Raw genomic sequence first — 22,174 nt, forward strand, 5'->3', positions numbered from 1 at the left:
GCATTTCAATGCAGAAATCTGTTTACTGTTTGCAGTATCTTAAAGGAGATATTTCACAAATAAATAAATAAATAAATAACGGAGGTATAAATAATAAGAAAAGAGAAATGGAAGAAATGGAATTAACAGTTATCAGTTTAGACTCTGTGTTTAAGATCCTTCACAAAGATTTTGGCACTTACACCTCAAAAAAAGAAAAAAAAAAAAAAGCCTTAATAGAGGTGTCATTGATCCCATAGCATAGATAAGTTAACAGTCTCAGGGAAGATGAGTAAATTGTGCAGGAATTCTTGGCTTTTAAGTAGAGAAGATAGGATGGAAATCTAAGTCTACATACTTTCAAAATTTATCATCTTTCAGCTGGGCATGGTGGCTCATGCCTATAATCCCAGCACTTTGACGGGCCGTGGTGGGCAGATCACCTGAGGCCAGGAGTTCGAGACCAGCCTTGCCAACATGGTGAAACCCCATCTCTATTAAAAACACAGAAATGAGTTGGGTGTGGTGATGGGCATGTATAATCCCAGCTACTCAGAAGGCTGAGGCAGAAGAATTGCTTGAATCCAGGAGGCAGAGGTTGCAGTGAGCTGAGATCGCGCCACTGCACTCTGGCCTGAAAAACAAGAGCAAGACTCCATCTCAAAAAAAAAAAAAAAAATTATCATCTTTCAAATTTTAAGCTAATATTTTAGGTATTTACTACCATAAAATGTTTATACAAATAAAGAGTTTAGTCATCTTTACTACTGCCCTGACTCTAAAACCAGAGACAACACAGCATTCCGCATCCAACCCCCATCTATTTGTTTTGAGGCAAGTGCATTTGAGAGTTGGAGGCTCCCTTTTAACACTCAAGACCTACTTATGAAATAGGGGCCCTGCCTTAGATGCAGCAAACGGATGAGATGGGGGCCCTGACCATCCTTGCCTAGTTCATGAGGCAGTGGCTCATTATGTGGGGAAGCAAACCAAAGAAACTCAGACTGCTGCTCCTCCACGATGAGCTCTCATTTAGTTACCAGTGGGTGCCTGAAGTTTCAGGGCGGGGTGGGGGGGCTGGGTAACCTGTCATTGTTTCCACTCACAATTACAGAACACTGCCTCAGAGATTTTGCCCTGGAGGGGAAACAGGCCATGAAACAGAGAAAATCCATCCAAAAATTTAAATGTCATCCCAAGGGACCTGAATAGCCAAAAAAATATTGAAAAGAAAGACCAAAGTTAGAGGTCTCACACTTCTAGAATTCAAAACATATTACAAAGCTACAGTAATCAAAATAGTTTGGAAGTAGCATAAAGACACATGTAGACCAATGGAATCAAATACAGAGCCCAGAGTTAATCCTCCCTTACGTATTCTTCTGTTGATAGACATTTGGGTTGCTTCCAGCTCTCAGCTACTGTGAATAATAACACAATTTACATGGCTTTGCAAATATCTAAGACCCTGCTTTCAATTCTTTCAGATATATACCCAGAAACAGGATTGTTAGATCATATGGTAATTTTATTTTCAATTCTGGAGAAACCACCTGTATTAGTCTGTTTTCACACTGCTGATAAACCTATACCCGAGACTGAGAAGAAAAAGAGGTTTAACTGGACTTACACTTCCACATGGCTGGGGAGGCCTTAGAAGCATGGTGGGAGGTGAAAGGCACTTCTTACATGGCAGCAGCAAGAAAAAATTAGGAAGCAAAAGCAGAAACCCTTGATTAATGCATCAGATCTTGTGAGACTTATTCACTATCACGAGAATAGCACGGGAAAGACCGGTCCCCATAATTCAATTACCCTCCCCTGGGTTCCTCCCAAAACATGGGGGAATTCTGGGTGATACAATTCAAGTTCAGATTTGGGTGGAGACACAGTCAAACCATACCACCACCATACTGTTATTCGTAGTGTTCTACATGAGAAAAACTATAAAACTCTATTGAAAAAATCAGAGACAGGCTGGGCGCGGTGGTTCACGCCTGTAATCCCAGTCCTTTGGGAGGCCAAAAGGGGTGGATCACCTGAGGTCAGGAGTTCAAAACCAGCCTGGCCAACATGGCCAGCTGACATGGCCAACCCCATCTCTACCAAAAATACAAAAAAAAAAAAATGTTTTTTAAAAAGGAAGAAAAAGAAAGAAAGAAAAGAAAAGAAAAACTCAGGGACTATCTAAATAAAGGGGGAGCCATTCCACGTACATGGACAGAAAGACTCACTATTGTCAACACGTCAGTTTTCCATAACTTAACCTATGGATTCACCACAATCCCAATCAAAATTTCACCAAATTATTTTGTGAATAATAAACTAACTCCAAAATTTATATGAAAAGGCAAAATAACTAGAATAGCCAACACAATATTGAGGAAGAACCAAGTTGGAAGACATATTATTCAACCTCAGGATTTACTACAAATCCATAGTAATCAAAACAGCATGGCATAGGCAAAATGATAGACAAACAGATCAATAGAACAGAATAGAGAGCCCAGAAATATGCCTACACAAATATAGTCAATTGATATTTGACAAAGAAGCAATGGGAATTCAATGGAGAAAAGATATTCTTTTCAACAAATGGTGCTGGAACTGGATATTTACATGCAAAAATAAGAATCTATAAATAGACCTTATATATTTCACAAAATTAACTCAAACCAAATCATAGGCCTAAATGTAAAGCATAAAATGGTAAAATTCCTAGAAGATAATGTAGAGTCCTAATTAGGGAAGGGGAGTCAGGCTGGTGGGAGCAGGGGAAACCGAAAAAAAAGGGAAGCAGATAAGCTACAAGTCTGCCTTTCTTTTAATCCGGAACACACAGCCCTCCTGCACAAACAACTCACAATCTTCCTGTGCCTGGCTACCAGCAGACCCTCGGTTGACACAAAAAATTGCAAGTTAGCTCACTGCACTGATAGTGGCAGGAGGCAGACAAATGCCTAGGCAGATAGGGACAAGTCCCCAGGGAAATCCCACCTTCAAGCCATGGACAGTTTAAACCCTGAAAGCCAAGCTACAAGTCAAATCCATGGACTGGACTGAGAAGCCGCCTCCCTGCCTGGTGCTCTTTCCTCTGACTGATCCCCGCCCTTCACCTGGTTTACATACACACCTACATTTCCTAATTGTTTTTTCACATTGTTGTGCCCACCTTTGGGTGGTGCCTATGTTTTAAACTTTTTGCACACACACAAACCAATCAGCATCCACTCCCCTGTTCTGAGCCCATAAAAGCCCTGGGCTTAGCCACACAAGGAGAGAAACTGCCCCCAGGTCCTCTCTCCACTGAAAGCTGTTCCATCACTCAATAAAATTCTTCTCTGCCTTCCTCATCCTTCAATTGTCATTGTCAGGGTATCCTCATTCTTCTTGGATATGGGAAAAGAGCTCGTGAACCCCCCATCTCAGGTAGAAGCTATAACACAGGCAGGCTGGGGCATGCTGGTGCAGGCTGAGTTGCTGTGCAAGCCAGACTGGGCCAAGTGGATGGGGAGCCTCCTGTGTGGCAGGTAGCATGCCCAAGCAAGGCCCAGGTGGCGGTGTCACTGGCTAGAGGTTCTTGGCTGGCAAAATGACTAAGAATCTTGCATCACAACTTTGGCATTATCAGCGCTACACAAAGCCCTCTTCAGCATACAGCCTAAGAACTAGCTTATAAAATCTCAGGCAATCCTTTGTTTGCAGTCAGCTTCTTTGTTGCAAGCTGCCCATTGCCTCCCTAGCAATGTATTTTCCTACTTTCTTTAATAAGTCTACCTTCCCTACCTACAGGAAGTTAAATTTTTCCTTATTTTTTTCTTTTCTTTGAGAGAATCTCACTCTGTCACCCAGGCTGGAGGGCAGTGGTGCAATCTTGGCTCACTGCAACCTTTGCCTCAACGAGGTAAATTCTTTTTTTTTTTTTAGAGACGGAGTTTCGCTCTTGTTAACCAGGCTGGACTGCAATGGAGTGATCTCGGCTCACAGCAACCTCCACCTCCCAGGTTCAAGCGATTATCCTGCCTCAGCCTCCCAAGTAGCTGAGATTACAGGCATGCGGCACCACGCCCAGCTAATTTTGTATTTTTAGTAGAGGCAGGTCTCAAACTTGGTCAGGTTGGTCTGACTAGTCTCAAGGTTGGTCAGGCTAGTCTCAAACTCCCAACCTCAGGTGATCCACCCACCTCAGCCTCCCAAAGTGCTGGGATTACAGGCATGAGCCACCAAGCCCGGCTGGTAAATTCTTTTATGCCTACACCACCAGTCCAGATAGTCATCACTCCCTTGCAACAGATAACATAAAAGGAAATGTAGGTGACTTTGGGTTTAGCAATGACTTCATCGATATAACACTGAAAACATCATCGATGACTGGAAAAAATTGATAAGTTGGACTTCATTAAAACTAAAACTTCTGCTAGCAAAAGACACTATTAAAGATAACAAGATAAGCCACAGACTGAGAAAAAATCTTTACACAACACACACTTGATAAAGGACTGATGTCCAAAATATACAAAGAACTCTTAAAACTCAACAACAAGAAAATGAACAACCCAATTAAGAATAGGCACAAGATCCAAATAGCCACATCAACAAAAAAGATATTCAGATAACAAATCAGCATGTAAAAAAGATGATCAACATCATACATCCTCAAGGAATTGCAAATTAAAAGAAAAATACATGATACTACACAATTATTAAATTTCCACCCACTGAATCTAAAATAAAAGTTAAAAAAATTTTTTAGGTCAGGCACAGTGGCTTGCCCCTGTTAATCCCAGCACTTTTGAAGGCTGAGGCGGGTGGATCACCTGAGGTGAGGAGTTCGAGACCAGTCTGGCCAACATGGTGAAACCCCATCTCTACTAAAAACACACACAAAAAAGTAGCCAGCTCAAGCTTGTAATCCCAGCACTTTGGGAGGCCGAGACGGGCGGATCACGAGGTCAGGAGATTGAGACCATCCTGGCTAACACAGTGAAACCCCGTCTCTACTAAAAATAAAAATAATAATAAAAAAAAAAAAACTAGCCAGGCGAGGTGGCGGTCGTCTGTAGTCTCAGCTACTCGGGAGGCTGAGGCAGGAGAATGGCGTGAACCCGGGAGGTGGAGCTTGCAGTGAGCTGAGATCCGGCCACTGCACTCCAGCCTGGGCGACAGAGCAAGACTCCGTCTCAAAAAAAAAAAAAAAAAAAAAAAAAAAGAAACAAAGTGATCAATAGAAACTGGCTGTGAGACTGTTCAGATGTTGGATTTATCCAAAAAATATTTTATTTCTAATAGTCATTATAATTAGGTCCACAGATCTAAGAGAAGCCAAGATTAGAGAATTAAAGGAGAGTGACACCTGCAGGATAAGAGAATAGGAGATCCGGCTGGGCGCGGTGGCTCACGCCTGTAATCCCAGCACTTTGGGAGGCCGAGACGGGCGGATCACGAGGTCAGGAGATTGAGACCATCCTAGCTAGCACAGTGAAACCCCGTCTCTACTAAAAAATACAAAAAAATTAGCCGGGCGAGGTGGCGGGCGCCTGTAGTCCCAGCTACTCGGGAGGCTGAGGCAGGAGAATGGCGTGAACCTGGGAGGCGGAGCTTGCAGTGAGCTGAGATCCCGCCACTGTACTCCAGCCTGGGCGACAGAGCGAGACTCCGTCTCAAAAAAAAAAAAAAAAAAAAAAAAAAAAGAGAGAATAGGAGATCCCAGTTCTTATCCCCCGAGAAAATGCTAACTTGGCAATATCTATGGACAAAAGTGCCATTGCAGGAGCTTTGGGATCCAGATAGCAGATTATGATATTCTAGTACATTTGAAGACCAAGGAAAGCCGCTTTAAGAAGACAGGCTCACACCTTAGTAGCAAACACACTAAGTGCAGACTCAGCAGACCTATAAGCATCCACATTTCTCTGTGGACTTGGCTCCAACCCCACATACCCGAAGCACTGAAGCTCTTGTCCAAAGTCCTTCCATGAGCTTCACCCACATACAGACTGACTGCAGAACCCACAGAAGACCAGGACCCAATCAATCCTACATAACCATGGTCCCTAAGGTAGTTACACCAGTTGGGAGCCTAAGATGAGAGTGTCTTTACCTAATAAAATGAGTCTTTAAAGACAAGAAGACAAGACTGCTCCTTTAAATAAGCAAAGACCAATGCAAGACTATGAAGATCATGAGGAATAAGTCAAACATGACCCCACAAAAACAAAAAGAGAGAAAAAAAATCCCCAACATAGAGCCATTAACAGGCCCTAAAATAATGAAGATCCATGTGCTACTTGAAAAAAATTCAAAATAATTACGTTTGTTTGTTTGTCTGTTTTGACAAGAGTCTCGTTCTATCACCCAGGCTGGAGTACAGTGGTGTGATCTCAACTCACTGCAACCTCCACTTCCCAAGTTCAAGCGATATTGTCTCAGCCTCCCAAGTAGCTGGGACTACAGGCACGCACCACCATGCTCAGCTAGTTTTTGTATTTTTAGTAGAGACAGGGTGTCACCATATTGGCCAGGCTAGATTCAAACTCCTGACCTCAGGTGATCCACCCACCTCGGCTTCCCAAAGTGCTGGAATGACAGGTGTGAGCCACCACACCCGGCAAAATTCAAAATCATTGTCTAAAAAAAAAAGCTAAATAAGCTTCAAGCAAATACAGATAAATGACAAAATGAAATCAGGAAAACAACACATGAACAAAATTAGAAGTTCAATAAAGAAATAAAAAACACACAAAAATTCTGGCTCTACGAAGTAAAATAATTGCACTGAGAATTTTAGTGGACAGCTTCAATGCAAGACTCAAGCAGAAGAAAGAACGAGTGAACTCTAAAACAAATTATTTGAAATTATTATTAGATGAACAAAAACAAAAAGGATGGAAAAAGTGAAGAGAGCCTATGGAACTTACAGAAAATCGTCAAGAAAACCAATGTACGCATTATAGAAATCTCAGAAGGAGGCAGAGCTTGCAGTGAGCCAAGATCACTGCCACTGCACTCCAGCCTGGACAACAGAGTGAGACCAGATCTCAAAAAAAAAAAAAAAAAAAAAAAGAAATTACTCATTTTGCAAACTGAATCTTTGTATATTCTGACCTATATCACAAAGAGAATTCTGAAAGCAGCTAGAGAAAAACATCTTGTCCCATATAAGGGAGCCTGCATAAGACTATCAATGGATATCTCCACAGAAATCTTGCAGGTGAAGAAACCATGGGATAATTCAATGTACTGGAAGAAAGAGAAAGACCAAAATGAATACTTTACCCCCAAAAAACTGTCCTTTAAGAATAAAGGACAGGCTGGGTGCAGTGGCTCACGCCTATAATCCCAGCACTCTGGGAGGCTGAGGCAGGCAAATCACCTGAGGTCAGGAGTTCAAGACCAGCCTGGCCAATGTGGCAAAACCCCATCTCTACTAAAAATAAAAAAATGAGCCAGTGTGATGGCAGGTGCCTGTAATGCCAGCTGCTCAGGAGGCTGAGGGAGGAGAATTGTTTGAACCCTGGAGGCAGAGGCTGCAGTGAGCTGAGGCCCCATCATTGCACTCCAGCCTGGGCACCAAGAGTAAAACTCTGTCTCAAAGAAAAAGAATTAAGAACAATGTTCCCATCTGATCATTTCAGCTGTGGCCTGGCACTCTTCTGAGAGCCCAGCCCCAGGTACTTGCAATCAGCCCTGGCACTGCTGTCGCTTCAGCATTCTGCAGTTGCCTGAGCATTCTTCCTGCCCCTGCCTAAGTTTTCTGCCAGTTGTGTGGGGGCCAGCCTGCCCCTCTCTATCACAGCCAGCATCTGAACCCTGGGTACCTGAGGACACATATGCCAGCCAGTTTCTGATCCAGTCCCTCCAGTACTTATGCATACCATCCAGAACACCATTTGGGATCTGAGAATCAAGAAAATGGCTAGCCCAGTCCACCACTGGCACCTGATCACTCCCTCTAGAGACTAAGGCTGTGCTGACCCAGGCGGCCGACACTACAGCAGCTGAAACCCACCCTCCTGTGCTGAAAGGTGAAGCTGCTTCCCCTGTGTACACAAAGTAGCAGCGTTCCTGCATGAGAGAACAGGCAAGCCACAGGGCTGTCTGTATTGGGCTGAGGGAAGAGGTCCTACCCTGAGGTTGCTACCATGAAGAGTCATCAGACAGGCATTTTCAATGGCTCTTGGCTACATTATGACCTGGAGGTAGATGACAGTGTCTGTCTGAACTAACAGTCATGAGCTCTGTGGGACAGGGGTAGGATAGGGAAACAGATCATGTTCCTACCTACATAGGAGGCAGAGCTGGTACAGCTCCTCCCTCCCTACAGAGACCTGTGAGCATTTCAACAGGAGATACCCCAGCCACCCCTGTAAAGGCTACTGTTCACGTTCATCTTGAGATGTTGGTGGGTAAGCTTTGTGGTCCAGCTCTGCCCAGCTTTGTCTTCCCCCCTGGGCTGAACAGGCAACTCAGAGTCTAGGCATTACATAGACCAGCCTATCACCTGAAACAACAGAGACGAAATCACAGTAAACAAAGATCAAACACACACCATCTGCTTCTGCCATAGCTGGCTCTTACTCATAAGTGCCACTTACTGGCATGGAGGTTAAAGGGCACAAAACAATAAAAAGTCTACTGACAGAAGGGCACAGGGCTAAAGAAACAAAGCCAAAGCCCCCTACCCAATAGATGTTATAGTTACACCCACAAGGGGGGAAAGCCCCATCTAAATTAAAGTAAATTCAAAAACAAGAAGTGACAACTTTCCCAGATGAGAAGAAACCATCATAAGAACTTTGGCATCATGAATTTAAAAAAAAAAAAAAAAAGAAAAGCAGAATGTTTTGACACTACCAAAGGACGCACTAGCTCTCTGGCAATGGATCCTAACCAACCAAAATGACAATTCTGAAATGAAAGATAATGAATTCAAAATATGGATAAGGAAGCTCAATGAGATCCAAAAGAAGACTGAAAATCATCACAAAGATATCAGAACAATGCAGAATGTGAATTAAGTACAGATATCTTTAAATTAAAAGAATGGAATTTCTAGAAATGAAAAACACACTGAAGGACCGATTTACAGTTGAAAGCTTGAATAATAGGCTAGACTAAGCAGAAGACAGACAGAAAATAGAATCCCAGTGCCTTCTGGCTTGTAAAGTTTCTTCTGTGAAGTCTGTAGTTAGTTTAATGTGATTTCCTTTATAGGTGATTTGAAAATTCTCTCTTGCTTCTTTCAGAGTATTTTCCTTCTAGTTGACTTTAGATAGTCTGGTGAAGTTCATCTTGCAAAGTATTTCCAGGTGTTCTCTGAGCTTCTTGCATCTGGATGTGTACCTTTCTAGCAAGGCCAAGAGAGTTTTTCTGATTATTCCCTCAAATATGTTTCCAATCTTTTTACCTTCTCCTCTTCTCTCTCAGGAATGCCTACAACTCATAAGTTGGGTTGCTTTACATAATTTCCTATTTCTTGACCTCTTATTTATTTAAATTTTCTTTATTTTTTTACCTGTGTTCGTTCAAAAAACCTGTTTTGTTTTTTGAAAAGATAAAAAAATTGATATGGTGCTAGGCCAGGCACAGTGGCTCATGCCTGTAATCTTACCACTTTGGGAGGCCGAGACAGGTGAATTGCCTGAGCTCAGGAGTTGGAGACCAGCCTGGGCAAGATGGGGAAACCCTGTCTCTACTAAAATACAAAAAATCAGCTGGCCATGGGGGCAGGTGTCTGTAATCCCAGCTTCAGTAGGCTGAGGCATAACAATTGCTTGAACCTGGGAGGCAGAGGTTGTAGTGAGTCAAGATCATGCCAGTGCACCCCAGCCTGGACAACAAAGTGAAACACTGTCTCAGAGAAAAAAAAAGAAAAGAAAAGAAAGAAAATTGATGTGGTGCTAGCTAGATTAACCAAGAAAAAACAGAGAAGATTCAAGTAAGCACACGCACAATCAGAAGTGATAAAAGTGACATTACAACTGATACCACAGAAAACAAAAGATCATCAGAAACTAATATAATATCTCTATGCATACAAACTAGAAAACCTAGATAAAATCGTTAAATTTATCCCTCCCTGCTCAGATGTGGCTCGAGCTGGAGGCGCACAGGGCGAGATGCCGCAGACCTTCAACCCAGAGCAGCTTGGAGCCAGTGAATAATAGCTCTTCAAGTCTGCAATAAAAAATGGCCTCTTCTAGAGAACTGTTTGAACCCGGGAGGCAGATAATGCAGTGAGCTGAGATGGCGTCACTGCTCTCCAGTCTGGACAACAGAGCGAGACTCTGTCTCAAAAAAAAAAAAAAAAAAAAAAAGTTCTCTTCATGGCTTAAATTACAAAAGTAAACTAAAAGACTTACATGTTTTTCTTTACCCGAACTCATTCCTTACATGTAGACGCAATCTTTTCAGCATTTGCTTTACTGGTTTAGTAAAAGCCAGGAAAAACAACTTTGTGGTAATGAGAATGTTATCCAACTGTATGTTGTTTACCTTATTGTAAATACTGGTGAACAGCTGTCAATAATGGTTTCATATTCCTTAAAAAAAAAGAAAATGGATAAATTCCTGGAAACATACAACCTCTTAAGACTGAACCAGAAAAAAAATAGATATCCTAAATAGACTCAGTAATAAAATAGACTCAGTAATGAAATAGACTCAGTAATAATTTCAAACAAACAAACAAAAAAACAAGAACAAATGGGTTGACAGCCAAATTTTGCCAGAAGTGCAATGAAGAGCTGGTATCAGTCTTACTGAAACTATTCCAAAAATTTATGAAATTTTTCGATTGGAAGAATCAATAACATTACCAAGACCATATTAACCAAAGCAACCTAAAAATTCACCACAATTCCTATCAAATTACCAATAACATTTTTTATAGGATTAGAAAAAAAACAATCCTAAATATCATATGGAACCAAAAATGCATCTAAATAGCCAAAGTAATCCTAAGCAAAAAGAACTAAGCCAGAGGCATCATGCGTCTGACTTCAAATTATACTATAATGCAATACTAAATAAACCAGTATGGCATTGGTACAAAAACAGACTGATTGATTAATGGAACAGAATAAAGAGTCCATTGCTAGGAAGGATACATCTAAAAAAGGGAGAAAAAAACTGAAAGAAAAGAGAATAAAGAACCAGTAATAAAGCCACATGCCTACATCCAAGTGATCTTTGATAAAGTTGGCAAAAATAAACAATGGGGAAAGGGCATTCTATTTAATAAATGTTGATGCGAAAACTGGCTACCCATAGGCAAAAGAATGAAACTGAATCCCCATCTCTTATCATATGCAAACTTTAACTCAATATGCATTAATGACTTAAATGAAACACTAGATGCTATAAAAATCCTAGAAGAAAATGTAGGAAAAACTCTTCCAGATATTGGCCTAGGCAAATAATTCATAAATTAGTCCTGAAAAGCATATGCAACAGAACCAAATATACACAAATGGGACTTAAACTAAAGAGCACAGCAAAAGAAATAATCAACAGAGTAAACAGACAATCTACACAACAGGAACAAAATATTTGCAAACTTTGCATCTGAAAAAGGACTAATACACAGAATCTACAAAGAACACAAACAACTCAACAACAACCAAGAATAAACAACCCCATTAAAAAGACCACAAAGGATATGAACAGACATTTCTCAAAAGAAGACATACAAGTGGCCACCAAACATGAAAACTTGCTCAACATCACCAATCATCAGAGAAATGCAAATTAAAGCCACAATAAAGGCCGGGCGCAGTGGCTCACACCTATAATCCCAGCACTTTGGGAGGCCAAAGCGAGGGATCACCTGAGGTCAGGAGTTTCAGAACAGCCTGACCAATAAGGTTAAACCCCAACTCTACTAAAAATACAAAAATTAGCTGGGCTTGGTTGTGAGCACCTGTAATCCCAGCTACCCCAGAAGCTGAGGCAGGAGAATCGCTTGAACCCAGGAGGTGAAGGTTGCAGTGAGCTGAAATCATTTCACTGCACTCCAGCCTGAGTGACAGAGCGAGACTGTCTCAAACACACACACATACACACACAAACACACACACACAATATCATCTTACATAGTCAGAATGGCTATTACTGCAAACACAACAGATGTTGGTGTGGATGCAGAGAATAATGAATGCTTATTCACTGTTGGTAGGACCATAAATTAGCACAAACTCTATGAAAAACAATATAGAGATTTCTCAAAGCACTAAAAATAAAGCTACCATTTAACCCAGTGATTATACTAGGCATCTACCTGAAAGTAAACCTTATATAAAAAAGTCACTTTCACTCATATGTGTATTACATTCCTACTCATAATAGTAAAGTCATGGAATTAACCTAAATGTCGATTAACAGTGGACTGGGCCGGGCGCGGTGGCTCAAGCCTGTAATCCCAGCACTTTGGGAGGCCGAGGCGGGTGGATCACGAGGTCAGGAGATCAAGACCATCCTGGCTAACACGGTGAAACCCCGTCTCTACTAAAAAAATACAAAAAACTAGCTGGGCGAGGTGGCGGGCGCCTGTAGTCCCAGCTACTTGGGAGGTTGAGGCAGGAGAATGGCGTAAGCCCGGGAGGCGGAGCTTGCAGTGAGCTGAGATCCGGCCACTGCACTCCAGCCTGGGTTACAGAGCGATACTCCGTCTCAAAAAAAAAAAAAAAAAAAAAAAACACAGTTGACTGGAATTTTTAAATGTAGTGCATCTACACCATGAAATACTACGCAGCCATAAAAAAAAGAAATCATGCTCTGTGCAGTAACATGGATGGAGTTGGGGGCCATAATCCTAAGTGAAATCACTCAGAAACAGAAAATCAAGTACCACATGTTCTCATAAGCAGGAGCTAAACAATGAGTACACAAGGACATAAAGATGTAAACAATAGATAACAAGACTCCAAAAGGCAGAGATTGGCAGGAGGTTGATGGTCAAAAAATTATCTACTGGTAGTGAGATGTGATCACGGCACTGCACACTAGCTGGGACAACAGAGTGAGACCATGTCTCAAAAAAAAAACAAAAACCAAAATGATCTGTTGGGTACAAAGTTTACTATCTCAGGATAGTTACACTAGAAGCCAAACCTCACCATTATGCAATATATCTATTTGACAAATATGCACTTACACCCTCTGAATCTAAAATAAAAAACAAAGGAAGTTTATAGTAGTAAATACCTACATCTCTTAAAAAGAGATCTCGCCTGTGCATGGTGGCTCATGCCTGTAATCCCAGCACTTTGGGAGGCCGAGGCAGGTGGATTGCCTGAGGTCAGGAGTTCAAGACCAGCCTGGCTAACATGGTGAAACACCGTCTCTACCAAAAATACAAAAAAATTAGCTGGGTATGGTGGTGCATGCCTGTAGTCCCAGCTACTCAGGAGGCTGAGGGAGGAGAATTGCTTGAACCTGGCAGGCGGAGGTTGCAGTGAGCCGAGATTGCGTCACTGCACTCCAGCCTGGGTGACAGAGGGAGACTCCATCTCAAAAAAAACCAAAAAGATCTCAAATAAACAACCTAACCTTACACCAAAAAAAAAAAAAACAAAAAAACAAATTAGCAGAAGGAAAGAAATAACAAAGATTAGAGCATAAATAAATGAAATAGAGAATAAAAAAAATTTTAATCGGCCAGGCACGGTGGCTCATGCCTGTAATCCCAGGAGATCTCTTGAGGCCAGGAGTTTGAGATCAGCCCAGCCAACATGGTGAAACCCTGTCTGAACTAAAAATACAAAAATTAGCCACGCGTGGTGGCACGCTCCTGTAATCCCAGCTACTCAGGAGGCTGAAGCAGGAGAATCGCTTGAATCCGGGAGATGGAGGTTACAGTGAGCCAAGATTGTGCCACTGCACTCCAGCCTGGGCAACAGAGTGAGAATCTCAAAAAATAAAACAAAAAAAAAATCAATTAAGCTGAGTTGATTTTGGGAAAAAAAAATCAAAATCAAAGCCCTTACCTTGACTAAGGGCAAAAATAGAGAACATGTTAATAAAACAAGAAATGAAAGAGAAGATATTACAACTTATTACAGAAATTTATTTCTTGGCCGGGCGCGGTGGCTCAAGCCTGTAATCCCAGCACTTTGGGAGGCCGAGATGGGCGGATCACGAGGTCAGGAGATCGAGACCATCCTGGCTAACACTGTGAAACCCCGTCTCTACTTAAAAAAAAAAAAAAAAAATACAAAAAACTAGCCGGGCGAGGTGGCGGGCGCCTGTAGTCCCAGCTACTCGGGAGGCTGAGGCAGGAGAATGGCGTAAACCCGGGAGGCAGAGCTTGCAGTGAGCTGAGATCCGGCCACTACGCTCCAGCCTGGGGGACAGAGCGAGACTCCGTCTCAAAAAAAAAAAAAAAAAAAAAAAAAAAGAAATTTATTTCTTACAGAAATAAACAGAATTATACTGGACTATTATGAATAATTATAAATCAACCAATTTGACAACTTGGAAGAAATGGTGAAATGACTAGAAAGATATAACCTACCAAGACTGAATGGAGAATAAATGGAGAGTTTAAAGAGACCAATAACAAATAGAGAAACTAAAGAAGTAATTTTTCAAAACTCCAAAATATAGCGTAGGACCAGATTACTTCATGGGTAAATTCTACCAAACATTCAAAGAAATTTTAATATAAAACATCCTCAAATTCTTTGAAAAAATAGAAAAAAGAGGTAACACCTTCAGAGTCATTTTATGAGGCAGCATCCCCTTGATATCAAAGCAAGAAAATATACTTCCAAGAAGAAAATTATAGGCCAGTATCCTTGAGGAACACGGTGTTTGAATTAAATCTAAATAAATCTGCTTACAAAGAATCAATTCTCAGCAGAAACTTTTCAAAATGAAGGAAATGTAAAATTCTCACACTAGATTCTGGAGAAACACTCATTTATAGCCTCTTTGTCAGATATTGTTCCTGAAACTTACATTAATTGAGGAGTTCGCTTGAGCAGCAGTTTCTTCATCTGCTGGGAGCTGATATATCTGGACGCCATTGCTAATCAATTCACTCATTATCTTACTCTTAAACATCTGTAAATCATGTTTAGAAATCGTGTCTGCTTTGGTAATCAGTGGTACAATGTCCACCTATTAAAAAAGAAGACAAATAAAATCTCAGCATCAAGGATTCATTGTTCATCCTATAGTTTTTATAGTAAAGCTTCACAATCCCTGGCAACAAATTGCCTAACTAGATAATCACTGGCTGTCATGCCCTTCTTAAAAATTATTTTCCAAAATTATCAATACTTTTGAAGATTCATCTTTTATCCAAATTCAGGTTTAAAAGTCTCAACCTTGTTTCTCTTCTAAAAATCCCTTACACTTCTACACATACGGAGTTAGTAAAATGTAAATAGTAAGACAATGTAAATTATTTTCAATTTTATTTCTTATTAAGCTGAGTGATGAAACAAATTGAAAGAACTTTCATCAAAATTGTGGAAGGGACTTTGTCTACTTTCTACATCACTTATTCCAACAATCAATCTTAATTAATGTCTCATTTTCACACACTCTTGCCCCACCTAGATGTGTTTGCAGATAGATTTGCTTTTGTTTTTCAAAGATCACCTAAAAAGAATATAGATTGGTTACCATATTCTTTTTTTTTTTTTTTTTGAGACAGAGTCTCGCTCTGTCGCACAGGCTGGAGTAGAATGGTGCAATCTAGGTTCACTGCAACCTCTGCCTCCCAGGTTCAAGCAATCTCCTATCTCAGCCTACCAAGTAGCTGGGATTACAGGCGCATGCCACCACACTCAGCTGATTTCTGTATTTTTAGTAGAGACAGGGTTTCACCATGTTGGCCGGGCTGGTCTCATACTCCTGACCTCAGGTGATCCACCCACCTTGGCCACCCAAAGTGCTGGGATTACGGGCGTGAGCCACTGCACCCGGCCTGGTTACCATTTCTAAAGGTGCGTGTGTGTGTGTGTGTGTGTGTGTGTGTGTATAAGAACACCTTGCGAACAAATATGTTCATTTTTCTTTTGTAAAAAGACATTATTTCCACATGGGAAGTTAAATATTTGCATATTTGAGGTCAAATTTTTACCCACAAAGTCTTTTCCTAGTGCTTCAATATGATCACTCCTGTCCTTTGCATTTGCACTTAAATAACTAAACTTTTTAGAAAATAACAATATACAAAACTATAAAATGTTTCATTACCGTTAAAATATCTTATTAAATCATAGTGCCACAAAATCAATATCTGTAATATAGTAGAAATATAAGAATATAAATTTTAGGCAGACTGCTTTCGTTTTAGATTGCTCAAAGCACATTTTTAAAAAAATCCATGGACAGGCTGGGCACGGTGACTCATTGTCTATAATCCCAGCACTTTGGGAGGCCGAGGCGGGTGGATCACCTGAGGTCAGGAGTTCGAGATCAGCCTGGCCAATACGGTGAAAACGCTGTTTCTACTAAAAAATACAAAAATTAGGCCGGGCGCGGTGGCTCAAGCCTGTAATCCCAGCACTTTGGGAGGCCGAGACGGGCGGATCACGAGGTCAGGAGATCGAGACCATCCTGGCTAACACAGTGAAACCCCGTCTCTACTAAAAAAATACAAAAAACTAGCCGGGCGAGGTGGCGGGCGCCTGTAGTCCCAGCTACTCGGGAGGCTGAGGCAGGAGAATGGCATAAACCTGGGAGGCGGAGCTTGCAGTGAGCTGAGATTCGGCCACTGCACTCCAGCCTGGGCGACAGAGCGAGACTCCATCTCAAAAAAAAAAAAAAAAAAAAATACAAAAATTAGCTGGGCATTGTGGTGGGCACCTATAATCCCAGCTACTCGGAAGACTGAGGAAGGAGAATCGCTTGAACCCGGGAGGCTGAGGTGGCAGTGAGCCGAGATCAAGCCACTGCACTTCAGCCTGGGTGACAGAGTAAGACTCCATCTCAGAAAAAAAAAAAAAAGACAGAGAAAGAAACGGAAATTTTCTATGTCAGTAATTCCTCAGGTGTTCAAATGTAAGGGGAAAGGCATTCATTGCAAGGAGAACTGACCAACTTGAAAAAGAAGACAAGCAGGGCACAGTGGCTCACGCCTGTAACCCCAGCACTTTAGAAGGCTGAGGCCAGCAGATTATTTGAGCCCAGGAGTTCTGGACCCATCCAGACAATATGGCAAGATCCCCGTCTCTGCAAAAAACTAAAAATGAGTCAGGCGTGTGGGCACACACCTGTGGTCCCAGATACTCGAGGCTGAGGTAGGAGGATCCCTTAAGCCTGAAAGGTCGAGGCCCCTGTGAGCCTTGTTCATGCCACTGCACTCCAGCCTGGACAACAGAGGGAAGCCTTGTCTCAAAAAACAAAAAAGAAAGACAGTAGCCACATACTCTATATATTGGTTTTGTGAAAATTTAGAGATTTTATGTATCTGGAAAATGGCTTCATGGTAACAGGTGACCATGAAATTAAGAGTGTGTATCCTGGCCAGGCATGGGGGCTCATGCATGTAATCCCAGCACTTTGGGAGGTTGAGGCAGGCGGATCACCGAGGTCGGGAGTTCAAAACCACCCTGACCAACATGGAGAAACCCCATCTCCACTAAAAATACATAATTAGCTGGGCATGGTGGCTCATGCCTGAGGCAGTAGAATCACTTGAACCCAGGAGGCAGAGGTTGCAGTGAGCCGAGATCCCGCCATTGCACTCCAGCCTGGGCAACAAGAGCGAAACTCCGTCTCAACAACAACAGTGTATATTCCTGACTATTGAATGTACTACTAATTAAGAACCTGAAGCAGCTCTTAATTTAACAAGAAATCTAATTTATTTCAAGTACTTAATGACATCTGAGATTAAATACAAAGTCTCTTTTCGGTTTGAACAATACATAGTAAAAGTGGAAACTCCTTGGATAAAGGGAACCCAAATTAGAACCTTTTCTCTCTTCAACTAAATAAGTTGTCTCCAACTAAGTAAAGTTGAAGACAGCATGTTTTGTCAGGGCTGAGTACAGAAAAGAATCTGACAATATAATAATTTCCATTATATCTATCTATATTGGCCTTCTATTTTTTAAAAAGAAGACATACTTTTAACCCTTTCTTTTTTTTGAGAGAGAGAGGGTCTTGCTCTGTGGCCCTCTCTGCAGTGCGGTAGCATGATCACAACTCACTGCAGCCTCAACCTCCCAGGCTGAAGCGATCCTCCCACCTCAGCCTCCTGAGTAGCTAGAACTACAAGTACATGCTACCATGCCTGGCTATTTTTTGTAGAGACAGGGCCTCACTATGTTGTTCAAACTCATCTAGAACTTTCAGGCTCAGGCAGTAGGGTGCAAAGGGGACTCTGGAAGCCAAGTGTCAAGTCTCAATTTGTCCAAGATATCCTGCCCAAGATAACAACAACCTGTGTTGGGCAAGTCACTTAACCTGTGAATCTCAGACAAAGGAAAGAGCAGTAAATACTTCTACGTTCTTTCTTCTGGAGATGGAGTTTTCTCTTGTTGCCCAGGCTAGAGTCCAATGGCACGATCTTGGCTAACTGCAGCCTCTTCCTCCCAGGTTCAAGCGATTTTCCTGCCTGGGATTACAGGTGCCCGCCACCATACCCGGCTTGTTTATTTTAAGGCTCTTGTTGCCCAGGCTAGAGTGTAGTGGTGTGATCTCAGCTCGCTGCAACCTCTGCCTCCTGGGTTCAAGCGATTCTCCTGCCTCAGCCTCCTGAGTAGCTGGGATTACAGGCACCCACCACCATACCCAGCTAATTTTTTGCAATTTTAGTAGAGAGAGGGTTTCACTGTGTTGGCCAGGCTAATCTCAAACTCCTAAACTCAAGTGACCCACCCACATCAGCTGGGATTACAGGCATGAACCAACATGTCTGGCTCGAGGTTTTATTCTAATTCTAAAAGTTTCATTATCTCAATGGGGTAGTAAATAGATTGCACTTTAAGATACAGGGAAGGTAATAATCCAACATTTTGATATGGGGGAGGTAGTAATTCAACATTTTGTAAAACATGGCAACTTTTTTGTGGACTTGATTTTCAAATGCAGTGTATCCTTGAACAACACAGGTTTAAGCTGCGTAGGCCCACTTATATGTGGGTCTTTTTCAACCAAATGCAGAATGAAACCTGCATATATGGAGGCCCAACTTTTCATATACCCAGGTTCTGCAGGGCCCACAGTGGGGGCTTGACTATGCCAGGATTTTGCTAACAATAGGGGTCCTGGAACCCATCCCCTATAGTATATGTCCTATACATATACCATAGGACAACCGGACTATTTTTACAGTTTTAAGAAACGTAGATTTGCCAAGTCTATGAGCCTTTCCAGATCATTTGTACTATGCTTACATAGAAACCCTTCTTAGAGGGGGTCTAATATACAGGAAATACTTACATAGAATATTTTGCATATTAGGACCGGGCACAGTGGATGCCGCCTGTAATCTCAGCACTTTGGGAGGCTGAGACAGGTCGATCACCTGAGGTCAGGAGTTCAAGACCAGCCTGGCCAACATGGCGAGACCCTGTCTCTACTGAAAATACAAAACTTACCCAAGCATGGTGGCGGGTGCCTGAAATCCCAGCTACTTGGGAGGCTGAGATAGGAGAATCACTTGAACCCACGAGGCAGAGGTTGCAGTGAGCTGAGATTGTGCCACTGCACTCCAGCCTGGGTGACAGAGCAAGATTCCATCTAAAAAAAAAAAAAATCCGCTTATTAGTTTCTCTTGCACAACTTCAAAATTGTTTTAAATGAACACATCTTTATGTCAGCAATATGCTACATTAAAACAATTAATATCCAAATATATAAACAAGTATATAGAAGAAACTTATTGTACTTAAAGGCACTTATTATCAAACACTGAAAAAAAAAGAACATCTCCAATCAATGGTGACAGCTACAACTGAGGACAAATTTTATTTCAGGAACATACATGTATCACTTTTCATCCTAACACTCATCTAGCAAAGTAGGTTTTTTTGGTTTATTTGTTTCTTTTTTGAGACAGGGTCTCTCTCTACCAACCAGGCAGGAGTGCAGTGGCACCATCACCGCTCACTATGGACCTCGGCCTCCCACGCTCTAGTGATCCTCACACCTCAGCATCCCAAGAAGCTGGAAATACAGGCATACGCCACCATGCCTGGTTAACTTTTGTATTTTTTGCACAGGCAGGGTTTTGCCCTGTTGCCCAGGCTGGTCTGAAACCTAAGCTCAAGAGGTCTGCCAGGTGTCAGCCTCCCAAAGTGCTGGGATTATGGGTGTGAACCACTGCACCAGGCCCTAAGTAGATGTTAAAATCTCTAGTTAAGACAAGAAACTGAGGCATCATGAAGATAAGGCTACAAGTTTAAGAACTGGGAGGGCTGGAAGCCCACAGATTCCTTAGATTTGAGCTCAGTGTACCAAACCAAGGGGGCAGGGAGTGCTGACTTAATGTTAGCTGGCAGGCTGGTGCAGGTTTGCAGCAGAGTTTTCAATGATTTATGGGAAATAGTAAGAACATGAAAGTTTTTTTTTTTTTTTGAGACCGAGTCTCACTGTGTCACACAGGGTGGCGTGCAATGGTGCGATCTCAGCTTACCGCAACTTCGGCCTCCAGGGTTTCAGTGATTCTCCTGCCTCAGCCTCTGGAGTAGCTGGGATTACAGGTGTATGCCACCACGCTCAGATAATTTTGTATTTTTACTAGAGACGGGCTTTCAGCATGTTGGCCAGGCTGGTCTGAAAGTAAACTTTTCCATAGAGCTAAATGATTCCCCATTTAAAGATCTTTTATTCTGAGAGATTCTGTTCTTTCAAATTGTTTGAATGGAAATATCCTCTTGTTAAATGAAATGATGGTGATAGGAGATAGTGGTGTGTTACTCTTTTTATTAGCTGTACCTGGTAGAATTAAAAAATCAGCATTTCTATTGTAGCCTCCTAATTTGGGGAAAATATTTCTTTAGAAATCTAAAAGTCTGGAACTTCCCATCATTATGCCTCCCCAGAATAATAGAGGACTTTACTTAAAACACAGATGCCCCTCAAGATTCTCTCATTAATCTCTACCTTATTCTGTTTGGGTTAAGACATTTAGGGATTGTGAAATGAGAATAAAGTGAGTTTAAGCAATCCAAAACCACGTGCTGACTCTGGATCCTCGAAGATTACTTTCTTCGGAATCTTTTTCATCTGTTAACTTTCCTTTGGGCTCAAACTGTCTTTTCCTAAAACAGTCACATTTGGAATAGTACCGCTACATGGCAATCACTATCATAATAAACTAACCTGAGGTCTCCAATAATCAGCTTTCATTTAAAGTCTCTTTCAGGTTGACAAAATAAAAACTTTCAATATTTTGTCTACCCACTTCCAAAAGAAAATGAGTCTATACATGTACAAATATATGTGATTATATATGTAAATACACACATGTGATTTTGATCAGCCTATTTATAAACTACTTGAAAAACAAGTTGATTTGTAAATTCATTTATTAAATCATTAGTTTATAAACTACTTGATTTTTGCAAGTAGTTTATAAACAGGCTCATCAAATTGAACAAATTTCTTAAAATAATTTCACTGTGTAGATGGCAAATAAGTTATTTACTCTTCTTATTAGCATATCTTATTTTTACCCATCCTCCTTTAGCAAGCATCTAAGTTAAACTATTTTATGTCCACAGCTATACAACGAAACATCACTTTCAGTCACAACATATTAAATTCACATTGAAAACTATAAAGAGATCCAGTTACCTTTAGTCTTACATGTACTTATATATACTTTTAATACACTACTTGATGTTTTATGGTGCACAAACACAGAGCTCTTGCAGGATATATAACTATGAGAATACTTAGACTGTATGCTTATTAAATGGTTCGAAACTCTCTTTTTTAAAGAAAAGTTCATTTTTTTTTTTTTTTTTTTTTGAGATGGAGTCTCACTCTTGTCGCCCAGGCTGGAGTGCAATGGCGCGATCTCGGCTCACTGCAACTTCTGCCTCCTGGGTTCAAAAGATTCTCCTGCCTTTTTTTTTTTTTTTTTTTTTTTTTTGAGACGGAGTCTCGCTCTGTCGCCCAGGCTGGAGTGCAGTGGCGCGATCTCGGCTCACTGCAAGCTCCGCCTCCCGGGTTCACGCCATTCTCCTGCCTCAGCCTCCCGAGTAGCTGGGACTACAGGCGCCCACAA

General features: G+C 41.5%; 1 protein-coding gene across 31 annotated transcripts in view; it reads right to left on the reverse strand.

Annotated features, from left to right (window-relative positions):
- NUPR2 (nuclear protein 2, transcriptional regulator) overlaps window positions 1–22,174 on the reverse strand; it is a 145,846-nt gene that overhangs the window by 120,169 nt on the left and 3,503 nt on the right. For 15 of the 31 annotated variants that reach the window (XR_013415313.1, XR_013415317.1, XR_013415318.1 and 12 more), the window contains exon 2: window positions 14,938–15,099. The exons of 4 other annotated variants lie outside the window; for them this stretch is intronic. Coding sequence is in view for 3 of the 27 variants with exons in the window: in XM_077996713.1 (XP_077852839.1) it covers window positions 14,938–15,099 (162 nt within the window). In the remaining 24 variants the exon portion in view is untranslated. Of the gene's footprint in view, window positions 1–1,609; window positions 10,400–10,473; window positions 10,521–14,937; window positions 15,100–19,538; window positions 19,681–22,174 lie in introns of those variants that run through there. 12 more of the 31 variants (XR_013415325.1, XR_013415323.1, XR_013415331.1 and 9 more) reach the window with 5 other exon arrangements.

The sequence above is a fragment of the Macaca mulatta genome, chromosome 3, assembly GCF_049350105.2.
Source record: "Macaca mulatta isolate MMU2019108-1 chromosome 3, T2T-MMU8v2.0, whole genome shotgun sequence".
NCBI lineage: Eukaryota > Metazoa > Chordata > Mammalia > Primates > Cercopithecidae > Macaca > Macaca mulatta.